The sequence below is a fragment of the Lathyrus oleraceus genome, chromosome 7 (assembly GCF_024323335.1).
Source record: "Lathyrus oleraceus cultivar Zhongwan6 chromosome 7, CAAS_Psat_ZW6_1.0, whole genome shotgun sequence".
NCBI classification, from domain to species: domain Eukaryota; kingdom Viridiplantae; phylum Streptophyta; class Magnoliopsida; order Fabales; family Fabaceae; genus Lathyrus; species Lathyrus oleraceus.
In genome coordinates, this window is record NC_066585.1 from 524664759 (window position 1) to 524680373 (window position 15615).

The 15615-nt window shown below is 42.2% G+C and overlaps 1 protein-coding gene across 1 annotated transcript; it reads left to right on the forward strand.

The window, feature by feature from the left end:
* Nucleotides 1–7776: 7776 nt before the first annotated feature.
* Nucleotides 7777–8265, forward strand: LOC127104737 (uncharacterized). Its single transcript, XM_051041904.1, has one exon. It carries the CDS (start codon nucleotides 7777–7779, stop codon nucleotides 8263–8265), a length of 489 nt encoding a protein of 162 aa, XP_050897861.1.
* Nucleotides 8266–15615: the final 7350 nt, after the last annotated feature.

Genomic DNA, 15615 nt, shown 5'->3' on the forward strand with positions numbered 1-15615 from the left:
TAACTGCATTAGTCAGACAACCTATTTTAGGTTGACATCTACATTCACAACCAGAGGTGAAAGATGGAGTGCAATGTTAATGTCAGGTCAATTATTCAGTGAATGTTGTATGAAAGTGATGAAAGAGGAAACTATTAAAGCTACCACACACGCAATTACAATCTTTGACCATCATAGGCAAAATTTCAGTGTACATGAAATAATGGACCTGTTACCACGAGAAATCTCTAAGGCATGTTAAAGGCGTAATTGGTGAAAGGGTCCTATGAATTAGGGGTTTATACCCCATCAAAGGATGGAGATGTGCCTGAGATAAGCAAGAGTTAAGAAAAACGTAAGTCATCAAGGGATGAAGCCGACAGAAGAAGCACGTTTAGTCGATAGGCCATTCCGTCGACTAAAATGAAGCTTGGGACTTAAAGAATTTTGGATCGTGCCAAACACCTAGAAGACAACGTCGCCCTAAATATCTGGGCGGGAGAAATTTGAAATTGAAAAATGACTAGCAGTTATAAGAAGAATAAAAGCGCCAAAACATGGAGCAGTTTGCAAAACGTGGGTAAAGCGGTTTGCAGATCGTGTGGCACGACGTCTGCTAGTTTTTAGGAGTTTTTAGCCTGTAGGAAGTTTTCTTTAGTTTAGTATAAATAGGATATCCCACGAGGGGCTCGAGGTGTTCACCTTGTACTAAAAATCACTTGTAAGAAACTTCTCATTCCCAGCGCGAGGAAGCAAGAGGTTTTAAGAGTGCTATGTACGTGAATCACCACATTTATTTCAATGCAACTTCCTTACTTTTCAATTGTTCCCATTGAACATTTTATTTTAATTTCATTTACTTTTGAGTTATCACTTTACGTTTTCGTCTACGCTGTCGACACTGATTCTATTACGATAATAGAGTTCACCAAAAGCGTGTTCGTCGTGTATGTCTTTTGAGTGTTGTAGCAATGTCGGTCACGAGTCACCCATAGGCTATAGCGTCGTTTAAACCGTTCGTGTGGAAAAACCTGCGCTTGTTCAACACTTTGTCAGGAGCCGTTCCTCACAAAGTTGTTCTGTCGAATTGAATAAGCCACACTTGCACTAGCACATATCCTAAGATCAACTGGTCGATCCTACAAGTAACCCTTAGTCTCAAGGCCTAGGGAGGACCAGCGGTTGTTTACCAATTTCCACAGTAAACAAAATGGCATGCCCAGTGGGACTGTGCTAGCGCAGTTGCGAAATTGCATGAAACTTAGAAGTGGCAAACTATATAGTGAGCCACGAAGAACTTTGAACATGTCAGATTCCAATACAGATGAAGTACCACGAGGAACTTTATCCACTACGAAAACAGTAATCTCACAGGTTGCCACTTTGCCACCGATGACAAGTGCAGCCTCAACAATGTCGACTACGGGTGCGGTTGGAACATCAAATCCTCTACCTCCACCGGGGGGTTCAGGATCAACGATAGACCTTATATGCCTCGCTTTGGAACCACATATCCTCTTTATGGAATGCCGTATTCCTTAATGCCAGGATATCAGTCGACATCAAGTGCAACACTGTTTTCAGACAATGCTCAAAACACGAATCCATCCTTGCAAGGATCAGCGCAAGGGGGCAACATTAGGAGTAATACTCAGAACAGAACCATGCCGCTGTCGAACACGTCAATAGCGGTGTTGAGACAGCAAATGGATGATAGTAACCATGAATTGGTTAACATGTTAACCAATCAAATGGGCATAGTATTTAATCCAGTTATACAGGAATCTGGTAAAACAAATAGGCAGGTGGCGAATCAATTGACGCGCTTGTGTAATTTTCTGGGGGCACCGGCTCGACAGATGGCATAAATGGTTAGGCAAACCGTTCTTGTTCAGATGGAGATAGGGGCAGCAGAAGATGAGACAGTCCACGAAGGACAAATCCTTAGACCCCAGCAAAATCAAGGCGTTGAATCAGGAGTCGTAGGACGTAATTAGATGGTATTGGTTAACCGACACCAAGATGCTGATCAAATTGTCGATCAACATCGACAAGAAGACTTGACAGTAGAAAATAATTTGACAACTATTGTCGAAAGAATTATGGCTAGAAGTGATATGGGTGCCACATTCCAAAGGCCACTGTACGCCTCCCCGTTGGCTGAATTTATTCTCCAAGCTGAGGCACCTAGAGGAATTAAAGTGCCCAAGTACACTAAGTTTGGGGGAGAATATGGTGAATCGACAATAGAGCATGTTGCCAGATATCTAACAGAGTCAGGAGATTTAGCTCATAATGAGTGTTTGAGAGTAAAGAACTTTCCCTCCTCTCTGATTAAGGCTGCCTTCACATGGTTCACTTCTTTGGCCCCAAGTTCAATCGATTCATGGGCCAAATTAGAGAAGAAGTTCCATGAACAGTCTTATGAAGGACACTCCAAAATTAGTTTGGCAGAATTGTCTAGTATCAAGAGAAGGTTTGCTGAGAGCATCGACGACTATCTGAATCAATTTAGATCATTAAAGGCTAGGTGCTTTACGCAAGTGCCAGAACATGAACTTGTTCAGATGGCTGCAGGAGGGTTAGATTATTCCATTAGGAAGAAAATAGACCCAACTTTTGTGAAAAGTATGTCACAATTGGCTGATAGAGTTCGACATCTCGAACGGCTAAGGTTAGAAAAAGTTAGACATAATAAGGCTAAGAAAGAAAAAGTAGCGTTTGTCGACCACGACGCGACAAATCCAATATATGAGGTTGATTATGCTTCATCGGCCGAATTAGAAATTGACGTGGCTGAGTTAAGGTCAGGATCTGCCTACGAGTGTCGATCATTACTTCCTACGCAAGGAAAAAATCCTGTCGAAAACAATCTAAAATTCGCTTCAAAAACTTATACTTTTGATGTGACAAAGTGTGAGGAAATTTTTGATCTGTCAGTCAAAGATGGTCAAATGGTGGTGCCACCTGGTACTAAAATACCACCATTAGAACAAAGACAGAAAAGAGGTTTTTGTAAGTATCATAACTATCTTGGTCATAATACCTCTAATTGTTACCTTTTTAGGGATCTGGTTCAGAAAGCGATTCAAGAAGGCAGGCTGAAATTTGTTGGCCGCAGAATGAAGATCGACGCTGACCCTCTCCACCAGGAGGAAGCTCTATTCGTGGAGCCAGTCGAGATCAACATGGTCGAGATCACCAAATACGACGAGGTCGACATGCTGGAGCAAACTGGTGAAAGCCCAGATATCGACATAGCTGAAGTTTACCCAATGGCTGATGAAGACTTGGTAGATTTCCTGTATCGCTGCAAGAACAAGGGTTCACAAGTTTGCCTGTGCCCTATATGTGGTGTTGTCACCGACAAAATAGCCGCAGAAAATTTCCAGAAGCTGCAGTTGGGCAAGAGCAAAAGAAACGAGCCGACCAGAGAGCACCAGAATGAAAGAGGCTCAGAAAAGGCTGTGGAAAATACTCAGGCGAGGCCTAGGAGCTTTGTACCGTCGGCAAGTGTCCCTAGAGGCACTTGGGTCAAACCTCAGGAAAAACAAGAGACCCCACAAGGGGTTGTTGTTGCTGCTAGAGGAGGTCTAGCAATTATTTACAGGCGTGAGTTCAAGTCTGAAAAAAGGACTCATGTCTCTGAAAATTATTTGGGGAAGAACCCCATGTCGAGGACTCAATGGAGACGCTTCCAGAGGCGTAAGCAGGCCAAAAGAGAGGCTGCTAGAGGGATAGCTGGAAGAGGCATGGCCAATGGGGCGAATGCTGGAAAGAAGGTTGTTTTGAAGGTCGACACAGCAGCAAAAGAACGGATCAGAGAGTATGTTCGTCGACCAACTGAGAAATGTTCTGATGAAGTTACTGATGACTTCAATTCAGAGTCCGAAGCAAGTCTCGACATCTTGGTCAACGTGGTGTCAATTCTACCATAAGAATATAATTGTGTGACTGAAGTGGAGGAGTCGATAGACGATGCTGACGCTGAAGAAATGGCTTTGCACCAGCCAAGATGCTATTTTGTGCTAAACGATGGTTCTGCTGAAAGCCAAGAAGCAGTTTTCGAAAGACCCACGATGACTATGAAAAATCATTTGAAACCATTGCTGATTAGGGCCAAAGTGGAAGGCGTAACTATCAACAAAGTCTTGGTCGATTGTGGCGCCACTGTCAACATCATGCCGCACCATATTCTGAGGAAGATTGGCAAGTATGATACTGACATCAGATCCAACAACGTGGTCTTGTCTGACTACGGGGGAAAAACGAAAAGCACAATGGGTGTGATTATGGTGAACATCACGGTGGGTTAAATAACTAGATCGACATTGTTTATGGTGATAGACGACAAGCCAAGTTACAACTTGTTATTTGGAAGAGAATGACTCTATGGTGTCGGGGCCGTACCGTCTTCAGCACATCAAAGATTGGTGATTTGGAGAGAAGATGGAGTGGTCGAAAATATCGAAGTCGACCAAGGGTACTTCATGGATGACGTGAATAATGTCGGCAAGAAGGAATTCGAGAGAAAGATGGCCAACATTTCTCCTTGTTTTCCAGCTGAGGATGTATATGCTCATCTGAGTGAGGCTTTCGTTTCTCTAACTTTACACGAGACTCATGGCTTCATTTGGGATGTGGAACGTTTGGATGATTCACCCTATATAGGTATCCGACCGACAGGCTGGGGAGATGTCACTGATGATGACTGAGCTAGAAGCTCTAAGAAGGATTTCGGCATACGTTGCCGAGAACAAAATAAAGTCGGCTCTAGAGGATGAAGAAAACATGGTTGTCGAAGCCTATGTGTTAAATAAAGAGGGTTATGTGGCTATTGGATCAGAGCCTTCGGATAAGCTAGTTTTGGCTAAAGGAAACATCAACATGAAGCGTTTGGACTGTATTTATGACGATGAACCTTTAGGGTTTGAAAAAGTCCCAAAGGCACCAGAGAAAATGCAACCAAAAGACCCCTTGGAAGAAGTCGACCTTGGCGAAAATGGCGAAAAAAGGCCAACATACATCAACGCCAACATCGACAAAGAACTAAAGTCTGAGGTAATATTCGTACTTAAAGAATTTAGAGACTGTTTTACTTGGGATTATAACGAAATTCCAGGTTTAAGCAGGGATTTGGTCGAGCTAAAGCTGCCAATAAAAATTGGAAGAAAACCAGTAAAGCAGACGCCTAGGCGTTTCGCCCCAGAGATCATGGCGAAGATAAAAGCAGAAGTAGAAAGACTCCTGAAAAGCAAGTTTATACAAACTGCAAGGTATGTCGAATGGTTGGCCAATATTGTTCCAGTCATCAAGAAAAATGGGTCTTTAAGAGTATGTATTGATTTTAGAGATCTAAATGTTGCTACCCCCAAAGACGAGTATGCCATGCCCGTAGCGGAAATGCTGGTCGATTCGGCCGCTGGTTTCGAGTATTTAAGTATGTTAGATGGTGATGCTGGATATAACCAAATTTTTATTGCAGAAGAAGATGTGCCGAAGACGGCGTTTCGATGCCCATGAGCCTTGGGAACATATGAGTGGGTTGTCATGTCATTCGGCTTGAAAAATGCCGGAGTAACATATCAGAGGGTAATGAACTCAATGTTCCATGATTTTATTGAAGATTTCATGCAAGTATACATTGATGATATTGTGATAAAATCAAATGGTCGACATATTCACGTCGAACATCTCCGAAAGGCCTTCTTAAGGATGAGGAAATATGGATTGAAAATGAATCCATTAAAGTGTGCTTTTTGTGTGCAGGCAGGCGATTTCCTTGGCTTTGTGGTGCATAAAAAGGGTATTGAAGTAAACCAAAGCAAAACAAAAACCATTATGGACGTCAAGCCTCTGTCGACCAAAAAGGAACTACAATCTTTATTGGGCAAAATAAATTTTCTTAGAAGATTTATATCAAATTTAAGTGGCAAAACAAAAGATTTTTCCCCACTACTTCGACTGAAGAATGAGGATTTTAAGTGGCAAGAAGAGCACCAAGAGGCTTTTGACAAAATCAAAGAGTATTTGACTAGGCCTCTAGTACTGGCCCCTCATGTTAGGAATAAGCCAATGAGGTTGTATATTGCAGCCTCATAATCGACTATAGGAAGTATGTTAGTCCAAGAGGATGAAAAATGTGTCGAAAGACCTGTGTATTACCTTAGTCGAATGCTTAATGACCCTGAAACTAGGTATAGTGATATAGAAAAACTATGTCTATGCCTGTATTTCTCTTGTATGAAACTAAAGCAATATATTAAGCCTGTTGATGTGTATGTATCTTCCCACTTTGATATTATTAAACACATGTTATCTAAACCAATTTTGTATAGTCGAATTGGGAAATGGGCTTTGGCGTTAACGGAGTACTCTCTGACATACGTACCCTTGAAAGCAATGAAAGGACAAGTAGTGGCAGATTTCCTTGTCGACCATTCAATGGTCGAAATGGCGCAAAATTACATAGACACAGTGCCATGGAGATTATACTTCGACGGTTCAAGACATAAGCATGGATCTGGGATAAGAGGAGTCATAATTTCTCCAGATGGAATTCCAGCATAGTTCAAATACAAAATTGAAGGGGTCTGCACAAATAATGAAGCAGAATATGAGTCGTTGATTACAGGACTTGAACTACTGCTGGAATTGGGGGCAAGGAATGTCGAAATTATGGGAGACTCTGAGTTAGTGATTAAGAAGGTATCAAAAGAATACAGGTGTGTTAAAGAAAATTTAATCATGTATTTTATGGTCACCATCAGATTACTCAAGAGGTTTGAGCAAGTCAACCTCCAGCATATACCACGGAAAGAGAACCAGAGAGCAAATGATTTGGCGCAGGAGGCTTCAGGGTACAAAGCGTCGAAAGACTAGAATGAAGAGGTCCAAGTAAGAGAGAAAGTACGAGCGACATTGTTATCACCATCAGATTTGTCGATTATAAAGTTGGGAGTTGTAGATAAATATCATTTTGAAATTCTGACTGTCGACGACGAGAGGGAAAGTGATTGGCGTAAACTGCTAGTCGATTATCTACGTAATCCTGTAGGGTCGATAGATCGAAAGATAAAATATAGGGCCCTTAGCTACGTCTTAGTGAATGATGAACTATTTAAAAAGACAGTTGAAGGAGTGTTACTAAAATGCCTAGGAGAAAGCGAGGCATATGTGGCTGTGTCTACCGTACGTAGTGGAACGTGTGGGGCGCATCAAGCGGGTTTGAAGATGAAATGGCTCTTGATGCGCTCAGGAGTTTATTGGCCTTCAATGTTGAAAGATTGCATTGAATTTGTCAAAAGCTGTCAGGAATGCCAATTGCATGGGGGCATACAGCATGTGCCTGCAAGCGAGTTGCATACAATTGTGAAGCCCTAGCCTTTTCGAGGGTGGGCACTGGATGTTATCGGAGAAATAAAACCAGCCTCGTCGAAACAACAAAGGTATGTTTTGGTCGGTATCGACTATTTCACAAAATGGGTCGAAGCCGTGGCATTAACAAATGTAGACCAAGAGGCTGTGATAGATTTTGTCCAAAGTCATATCATCAGCAGATTTGGCATTCCAGAAACAATCACAACCGACCAGGGGTCAGTTTTTACTGGTTGAAAAGTGCAAGATTTTGCAAAAGAAATGGGAATCAAATTATTGACTTCTACCCCCTATTACGCACAGGCGAATGGCCAAGTTGAAGCTGCCAATAAGGTGATCATCAGCCTAATAAAGAAACATATAGGCAAGAAGCCAAGAAATTGGCATAAGACGTTAGATCAAGCTTTGTGGGCATGTCAAATGTCACCAAAAGAAGCAACTAGAACAACTTCATTTCGACTGGTATATGGGCACGACGTAGTGTTGCCAGTAGAGATTCAGGTTCAGGCAGTCAGAACCCAAAGGCAATATGAAATACCTTCTGAAGATTATTGGAGCATGATGACAGACGAACTGGTCGATTTAGATGAGGAGAGAATGTTAGCCTTGGATTCACTACAAAGGCAGAAAGAAAAGGTCGCTAGAGCCTACAATAAAAAGGTGAAAGGAAAAATGTCCGTTGTCGACGATCTAGTTTGGAGAGTGATCTTGCCTATGGATAGAAATGATAGAGTTTTGGGTAAATGGTCCCCTAATTGGGAAGGACCGTTTAAGATTCTGCAGGCCTTCTCTAACAACGCCTACGAGGTCGAAGAGTTGGCACCAGACAGGCGAATCTTAAGGGTAAATGGAAAGTACTTGAAAAAATATAGGCCTCTCCTTCAAGAGGTCAAGATTGTAACAAACTAAATGACTGTCGAATAAACTATGTTGGAAAAACTATGTTGGAAACCAGCTACAAAAGGCACAGAAAATAAATACACAGTGCTAAAACAGAATGATAACATTAATTTGGAAAAAAGCCATTGTTCGAATATTACAAAAAAATAATAAAGACGGTCAAAGTTGGCCGAATTTGGATTGAAAAGACTTAAGCTCAAAGTTGTAATGGAGAGACGTAGGCTCCAAGGTGTCGGCCTGGGCTTTAAGATGTTCAAGCTTCTTCTCAACAGTCGAAAGCTCTTCAGCTACCGCTAAGGCATCGCCGGTGGTTTGCTCCACAGTGGCCTGGGCATGTTTTAGAACTTCGTCGATAAAGCACGACTCCTCCTTTGTAATTGACTCCAACTCACTGTCCAAAGTAGTAATTTGACGCCGAAGGGCATCAATTTGTTGGCGTATCTCAGTGGCCCTTGTTTGTTTGGAGATCAACTCTTTTTTCTTCTCCTTCATAGTCCCCAGCAGTTTGGTGACCTCCGCGTCGGCGTTCATCACCAACTCCCACTTTTCCTTCACAAAGGCCTCAGTAGAAGCAATCTAGCATTCAGTTTCCCTAACGTTGTCGAGATGGCGCAACATGGGAACCAGAAGTTGTTCTAAAGCGGCCGTTGCATGCTTGACATATTCTGAGAGCTGAAGATCTTTAAGTTGGGCAAGCACGCGCAAGATTTCTGGACCGACAGCAGGTTCATGCATGAGCACAAAAGAGAGGTCAAGATTCAAGGCGTGAAAGCGAACTTTGTCCATTAAAGTTTTGGTGTTCGTCGCCTCAGAACCCATTTTTCCAGAGTGGTGAAGCTGCTCAGAGTCAGAAGAGGCATCACACGATCTCACTAGGTTACGGAGCCTAGCAATTGCTTTCAAGGCAGAAGGCTTTATCGCCAGCCCCGGGAAAGATGAAGGAGAAGCAGCCGACAAAGGAGTAGTTTGAGAAGAAGGAGAAGCAGCCGACAGTGGAGTAGTTTGAGAAGGTGGGTTCTTAGTGGTGTCGACATCCACTAGTCCCCTTGGATCCTGCAAAGGCAAGGAAGCTGAAGAAAGACTAGAGTCAGAACTAGTCGAACTGGAATCCGTGTACGTTGTATGACTAGTGACTGAGTCAGAGTCACTATCACTAATCTGGATAGGGAAGCCAATGAACTCACCAGCGGTTTAGACAGATTGTAGTGGGTGAGCTGGAGAAGAAGCCAGCGACGAAGGAGTATAGTCGGCGACAGGTTGAGATGGCTCAGCAGAAGCATCAACCTGCTGTAAGGAAAAAGATGTTTGTAAGAGAAGTACAATAATCCAAGGGAATAGACAATAAAACAAGTGATTACCTGTGTCGATGCAGGGGAAACGACATCTGGATTTTCTTTCCCCAAGGTAGCAGCAGCGGGGGTGCTAGTCAACTGTGAAGCCCCCACAGCTGGATCAAGGGCCTTGTTGAGAATGGAAGTGTCGACCACAATAGTGTCGGCATCTAAAGCAGGAGCCTCTAGAGTGAGCACCTTATGGTGTTTCTTTTTCTTGGTTTCTCCACTCCTAGAGGGAGAATCATGCTTCTTCCTTTTGTGGCCATGGTGGTTTTTGGATTTGTGGGAGTGCTGAGAAGATGGTTGGGAAGTTGGCTGAAGACATGAAGAGCGGTTATAAGCAGAGATTCTGGTCAGAAGATCAGACAAGCCGATAAAAAATACCTCAGATCCTGTGGCGGCAGAGCGTTTGTGTTTTTTTGGATTTTTTGGAGTGAGAGGAGACAGTGAGGTCTGTTGAACGTGGTTGACCCTGCACATAAGTAAGAAATTAGAGACCACGTAGTGTTTCCCTTAAAAAATCACAAGAGTAAATGAGACTGCTTCATATAGGTGCATACCGAAGAACTGGGTTTTTTCAAGACTTGAGCAATAGGGCGCTCATCATCATCAGAGGATTTCTCAGGAGCAGCCTGCAAAAGGGGAAATGACGGCTAAGAATAAAAAAACAAAAAGCAAAAGAAAACGGCAACTCAGCCAGAGTCGAACCTGAGCCTCTTGTGTCGAAGGAGTAGGTTCTTTGGCAAGAGCATGATCCATAGGGTCTAGAGGGATCGCTACAAATAAACAGAAGAAACACAAGTGAACGATGAAATCCAATTGAAAGGAGGTGTTAACTTTCCAGAAAAGTTTTACCAAGTTGTGTGGATTCGAACATGCTAACATATTGAGGATCAATATGAAGTGGCCCTGAGTAGTCAGGCAGATAATGCTTCGTCGGGACCACTTTGTCGGCCTTTTTCTTATAGGCATTTTGTACGTGTGAAATGGGACAATAAAACCACTCTGGGACCGAATGGCCAAAGCCCGAAGCCAAGGGGCTAGATGGCAAAGGAGGGAACTTGATGTTTCCAAAATGAAGGGCATAAAGATACTTGCCTTTCGCGTAACTAGGGATTTTAAGTTTTGGGAGCTTGTCGGTTACTTTCTCCTTTAATTCGGCTGCGACCTCAAAGACGGTCCGACGAAGATTATCTGGTCGATACACAACTTAGAAATAGTTTTGGAAAGCACGAATTTGTTTTGCATGGAGAGTCTTACACTTGGTCGATTTCGCCTGCAAATAAACAAAAGCCTGAGTTAGTTCAGATAATTTGGCCTCAGGAGCACCAACATAAACAATAAGATACAACTGCCACCAATCATCGAGCTCTTTGGTGCAGAAGAAGGCTGGTCGAAAGGGAGTGGAGTGGAGTCGTGGTCGGTTTTCCCAGATGGTTTCAAGATCCTCCTGGATCACACTCCAGGGTTGACCACAGAGGATATTTGTGAGTAATTCAGGAGAAGAGAATAGGGACTTGGGAATAAATTGGCAAAGGCCAAATTGTCTGGCCACCAAGTTAGGATGATAAGCCACTAGGCCAGGGTTGCTACTGGAGGTTTCAGCCGACAGAAATCGAGGGACCAGAAGACGTCTCTAGATGAGGAAGGTTTCATCTCTATGCTCATCTTCATTCGGAGGAAAAGCTCTGGTGAACCATGCAGGACCTTCAGTTCGATGGCTGAAAGGGGCCATAGAAGGGAGAAAGTTGGCACGGGTCAGCATGATGTTGAACAAGAGGCGAAACACCTGGAGGTCAGGGAAGGTTTTGTCGATAGGCGTCAGAGGGATCAATCGCTTCTGAACGAGGTGTCGTTCCTCTAGGGGACACTCAACCCTTCGCATCCCATATGGGGCTATGTCTTTAGAGAAAGTGGCATTGAGCCACAACTGTAAGAACTAGAAAGGTCCATGTACCAACACATTTTTCTTCTTTGAATTCTCAGGGTCAAAGAGTTTGATTTGATAGATGACCTCAGACAGAGATTCATTAAGAGAAGCTAAAATCAATTGGCCCAAGGCGATATCACGCTCTTGATGCAGTTGAGTTGCCAGGAGAGCAAAATGCTTGGCTATATGCATAGATCTGGAGCAAAAGACAAAGCGAGATAGCCAGAGGGTCAGGAAAGCCACATGTTCCTCGTCGGTCACAGGGCCTGAAGAGGTGGCATGATGATCAATGAAATTGTTGCACGTCGGCTTGCGAGAGTCACCAATGTCAAACCGCAAAGAGATTGGCGCTGCAGCTTCACAGTCGAAGACTTCGCCAGTCGGTTTTAAGCCAGTGATGGCAACAATATCCAAGAGTGTCAGCGTAATCATGCCACACTTGGTACGGAAATAGTTAGTCAAACTATCCCAAAATTGGAGGGCAGCTAGTAACATGCCACAAGGTTGGGGGGGGGCACAACGGGCAATCTGTAGAAGGGTGTAGATGCCCATCCTTTTCCAATGGTTGATTTTCTCTGATTATAATCGATCCATCCAGGCGCAAAACTTAGGATAGTTTTTGGGAGGAGCAGTCCTGAAGTTTCTGTCGACATAGCGAAGGGAAAAAGGCTTTTGGGCAGAAACCAAGGGTTCAGAGATGTGACTGGTAGGGAAGAGGGAAGAATTTGTTTTGGTTATCTTAGGGTGGCGATTTTCTGGAAGAGGACCTAAGAACGCTAAAGGTTCGTCAGCCAAGGAGAAAGTGATAAATACCTGAGAACGCCAGATTTTTGCCTTCTCTTCTGCAAACGGAGGCTCAGGAACGTACTTCTTACCATAAATGGTGAGAGGATGTGTCAGTTTAGCAGCGGAGGGAAATGCTTTACTTTTACTGGAGCTATCCATGGAGGAAATGGAAGTTTTTTTGGAGAAGAAGAGTTTTTAAACAGAGTGCAGGAGATGATTGTGTGCTGAAGCAAAAGGGAGAAAAAAGGGAAGAAGAAGAAAGAACAAGGGTTTTATAAGGGTTAAACCCTGAGAAAAGAAGAGTGAACGTTTGATCTTCCATCTTCGACACATATACCCATGTTCCCACGTCTGCAGACACGTAGAAGAGAGAAGGCAGTTAAGATGGTAAACATGCCTCAACCATAAAGACGTGAAGTGATGGGGATGTGATTTTGTGCGTCTCGAGGGAAAAAAGGAAACGTTCGTCATGATTATATGACGTCATCAGCGTGGGGAAAACAGGTGTCCCACTAAGTAGAAGTGGAAGCAGTAAGGGGCAAGTTGACATCTCAAAGATGCCATCATCTCACCAACGTCGACATTCAAAAATGACATCTCTTGGGGGCATTTTGTTACCACGAGAAATATCTAAGGCATGTTGAAGGCGTAATTGGTGAAAGGGTCTTGTTAATCTGGGGTTTATACCCCATCAAAGGGTGGAGATGTGCCTGAGATAAGCAAGAGTTGAGAAAAACGTAAGTCATCAAGGGATGAAGCCGACAGAAGAAGCACGTTTGGTCGACAAGCCATTTCGTCGACTAAAATGAAGCTTGGGACTTAAAGAATTTTGGATCGTGCCAAACACCTAGAAGACAACGTCGCCCTAAATATCTGGGCGGGAGAAATTTGAAATTGAAAAATGACTAGCAGTTACAAGAAGAATAAAAGCGCCAGAACATGGAGCAGTTTTCAAAACGTGGGTATAGCGGTTTGCAGATCGTGTGGCACGACGTCTGCTAGTTTTTAGGAGTTTTTAGCCTGTAGGGAGTTTTCTTTAGTTTAGTATAAATAGGATATCCCACGAGGGGCTCGAGGTGTTCACTTTGTACTAAAAATCACTTATAAGAAACTTCTCATTCCCAGCGCGAGGAAGCAAGAGTTTTTAAGAGTGTTATGTACGTGAATCACCACATTTATTTCAATGCAACTTACTTACTTTTCAATTGTTCCCGTTGAACATTATATTTTAATTTCATTTACTTTTGAGTTATCACTTTACGTTGTCGTCTACGTTGTCGACACTGATTCTATTACGATAATAGAGTTCACCAAAAGTGTGTTCGTCGTGTACGTCTTTTGAATGTTGTAGCACTGTCGGTCACGAGTCACCCATAGGTTATAGCGTCGTTTAAACAATTCGTGTGGAAAAACCTGCGCTTGTTCAATACTTTGTCAGGAGCCGTTCCTCATAAAGTTGTTCCGTCGAATTGAATAAGCCACACTTGCACTAGCACATGTCCTAGGATCAACTGGTTGATCCTGCAAGTAACCCTTAGTCTCAAGGCCTAGGGAGGACCAGCGGTTGTTTACCAATTTCCACAGTAAACAGGACCACAATGAGGGAATGTCAAATTTATCCTATGTTGTCATACTAAAAAGAAGTTGATGCGACTGTGGAAAGTTCCAGGCATTTTGTATTCCTTGCTCCCATGTCATTGCGGCATGCACACATACTCGCCAGGACGCTTACAACCATCTATCCGATGTTTACAAGGCCATTACCGTCATGAATGTGTATAACAAAAACTTCTCAGTGCTAGCAATGGAGGAATACTGACCTCCATATGAAGGGGACATAGTTTGGCACAACCAATGGCGGAATTGAGGGGGGACGTGGGAAGGCCACGACCACCCCTCAACTTTTTTTTAATTCATATATATTAAATTACTAAAACATCCTTATTTCAAAGTAAAATTAATTTTTATTTTTTCTTTTTCATTCAAAGTTAGGTTAAAATACAGATAAGGTAAAAAGCTCCTACCTTTCCTTTCTTTCTCATATGGGTTTGTTACCGGCACTGGGATCGGAACAAATTAAAGTGATCGGCATCTAACAGGTAAAAAACTTTATTCATTCTTCTTTTATAAAAAGTAACAAATTAAAGTGATTGCTTGATTTGTGTTTTTGAGATTTTTAGGGTTCTTCTTTCTTGATGTGTTAAAATAATTTATATGAGGTTTATTAAGCCAATTCATAACACTGTAATTTACAAATATAGTTATACACTGTAATAAGGTTTATTTAATCATTGTTGCTGCTAATTTCTAATAGTGAAGTTACCGGTATTTGAAAACGGATTAAAGTTGATTAATTAAGTTTATTAATTTTTTTCTCTTTTAATTTTTATGTTCTCTAAATTGATTTTTGGATCTGATATGATATTATAGGAAGAGTAAAAATGAATAATAGGAAAAATGATTCTTTTTTCAAAAGGAAAGCATGTGAAATTGAAAGAGAAGAGAGAGATGAAGAAATTATAATCCCGACATCCGAATTTGAAACAGTTCTTGAGAATCCAACAATTGAAGAGCATCATGGTTTTGAAAATTCTTTGGAACGCGATCCTGGAAAGCGTCCTCCGATTTGGCAATATCCACCAAATCAAGTGGATGCAGTACGAAGAGCTTATCTAAAATGGGGTCCATATCAAATTCATTTAGAAAACTATCTTTTATCCGGTAACGAGGATCATCCGAGAAGGTTTCAACATACTTGGTTTATCATATTTCCATCATGGTAGAATATTCACCATCTGAAGATGCCGCATATTGCTTACCATGTTACCTTTTTAGAAAAAAACTAAGTGGACGTCCCAGATCACTTGTCTTTATTTCTATGGGTTTTAGAAACTGGAAGAAAGTTAGGAATGGAAAATATTGTTCCTTTCTTAAAAACATAGGGAAGGATCCTTGCTCACCACACAACAGTGCAATGAAAGCTTGTCAAGACTTGTTGAATCAAGATGGTCATATTAGAAATGTTATTCAAGTGCAAAGTTCAAGTCAAAGAATGAATAATCGGTTACGACTCAAGACTTCAATTGACACTGTTCGTTGGTTAACACTACAAGCTTGTGCTTTTAGGGGTCACGAAGAAAGTAGCAAATCAAGAAATCAAGGTAACTTTCTTAGTTATTGAAACTTTTAGCATCCTACAATGATGAAGTTGCAAAAGTTATGTTGGAAAATGCTCCACAAAATTGCAAGTATACTTCACATCAAATTCAAAAATAGCTCTTGCAAATTCTTTCTAGTAGGGTGAAAAAG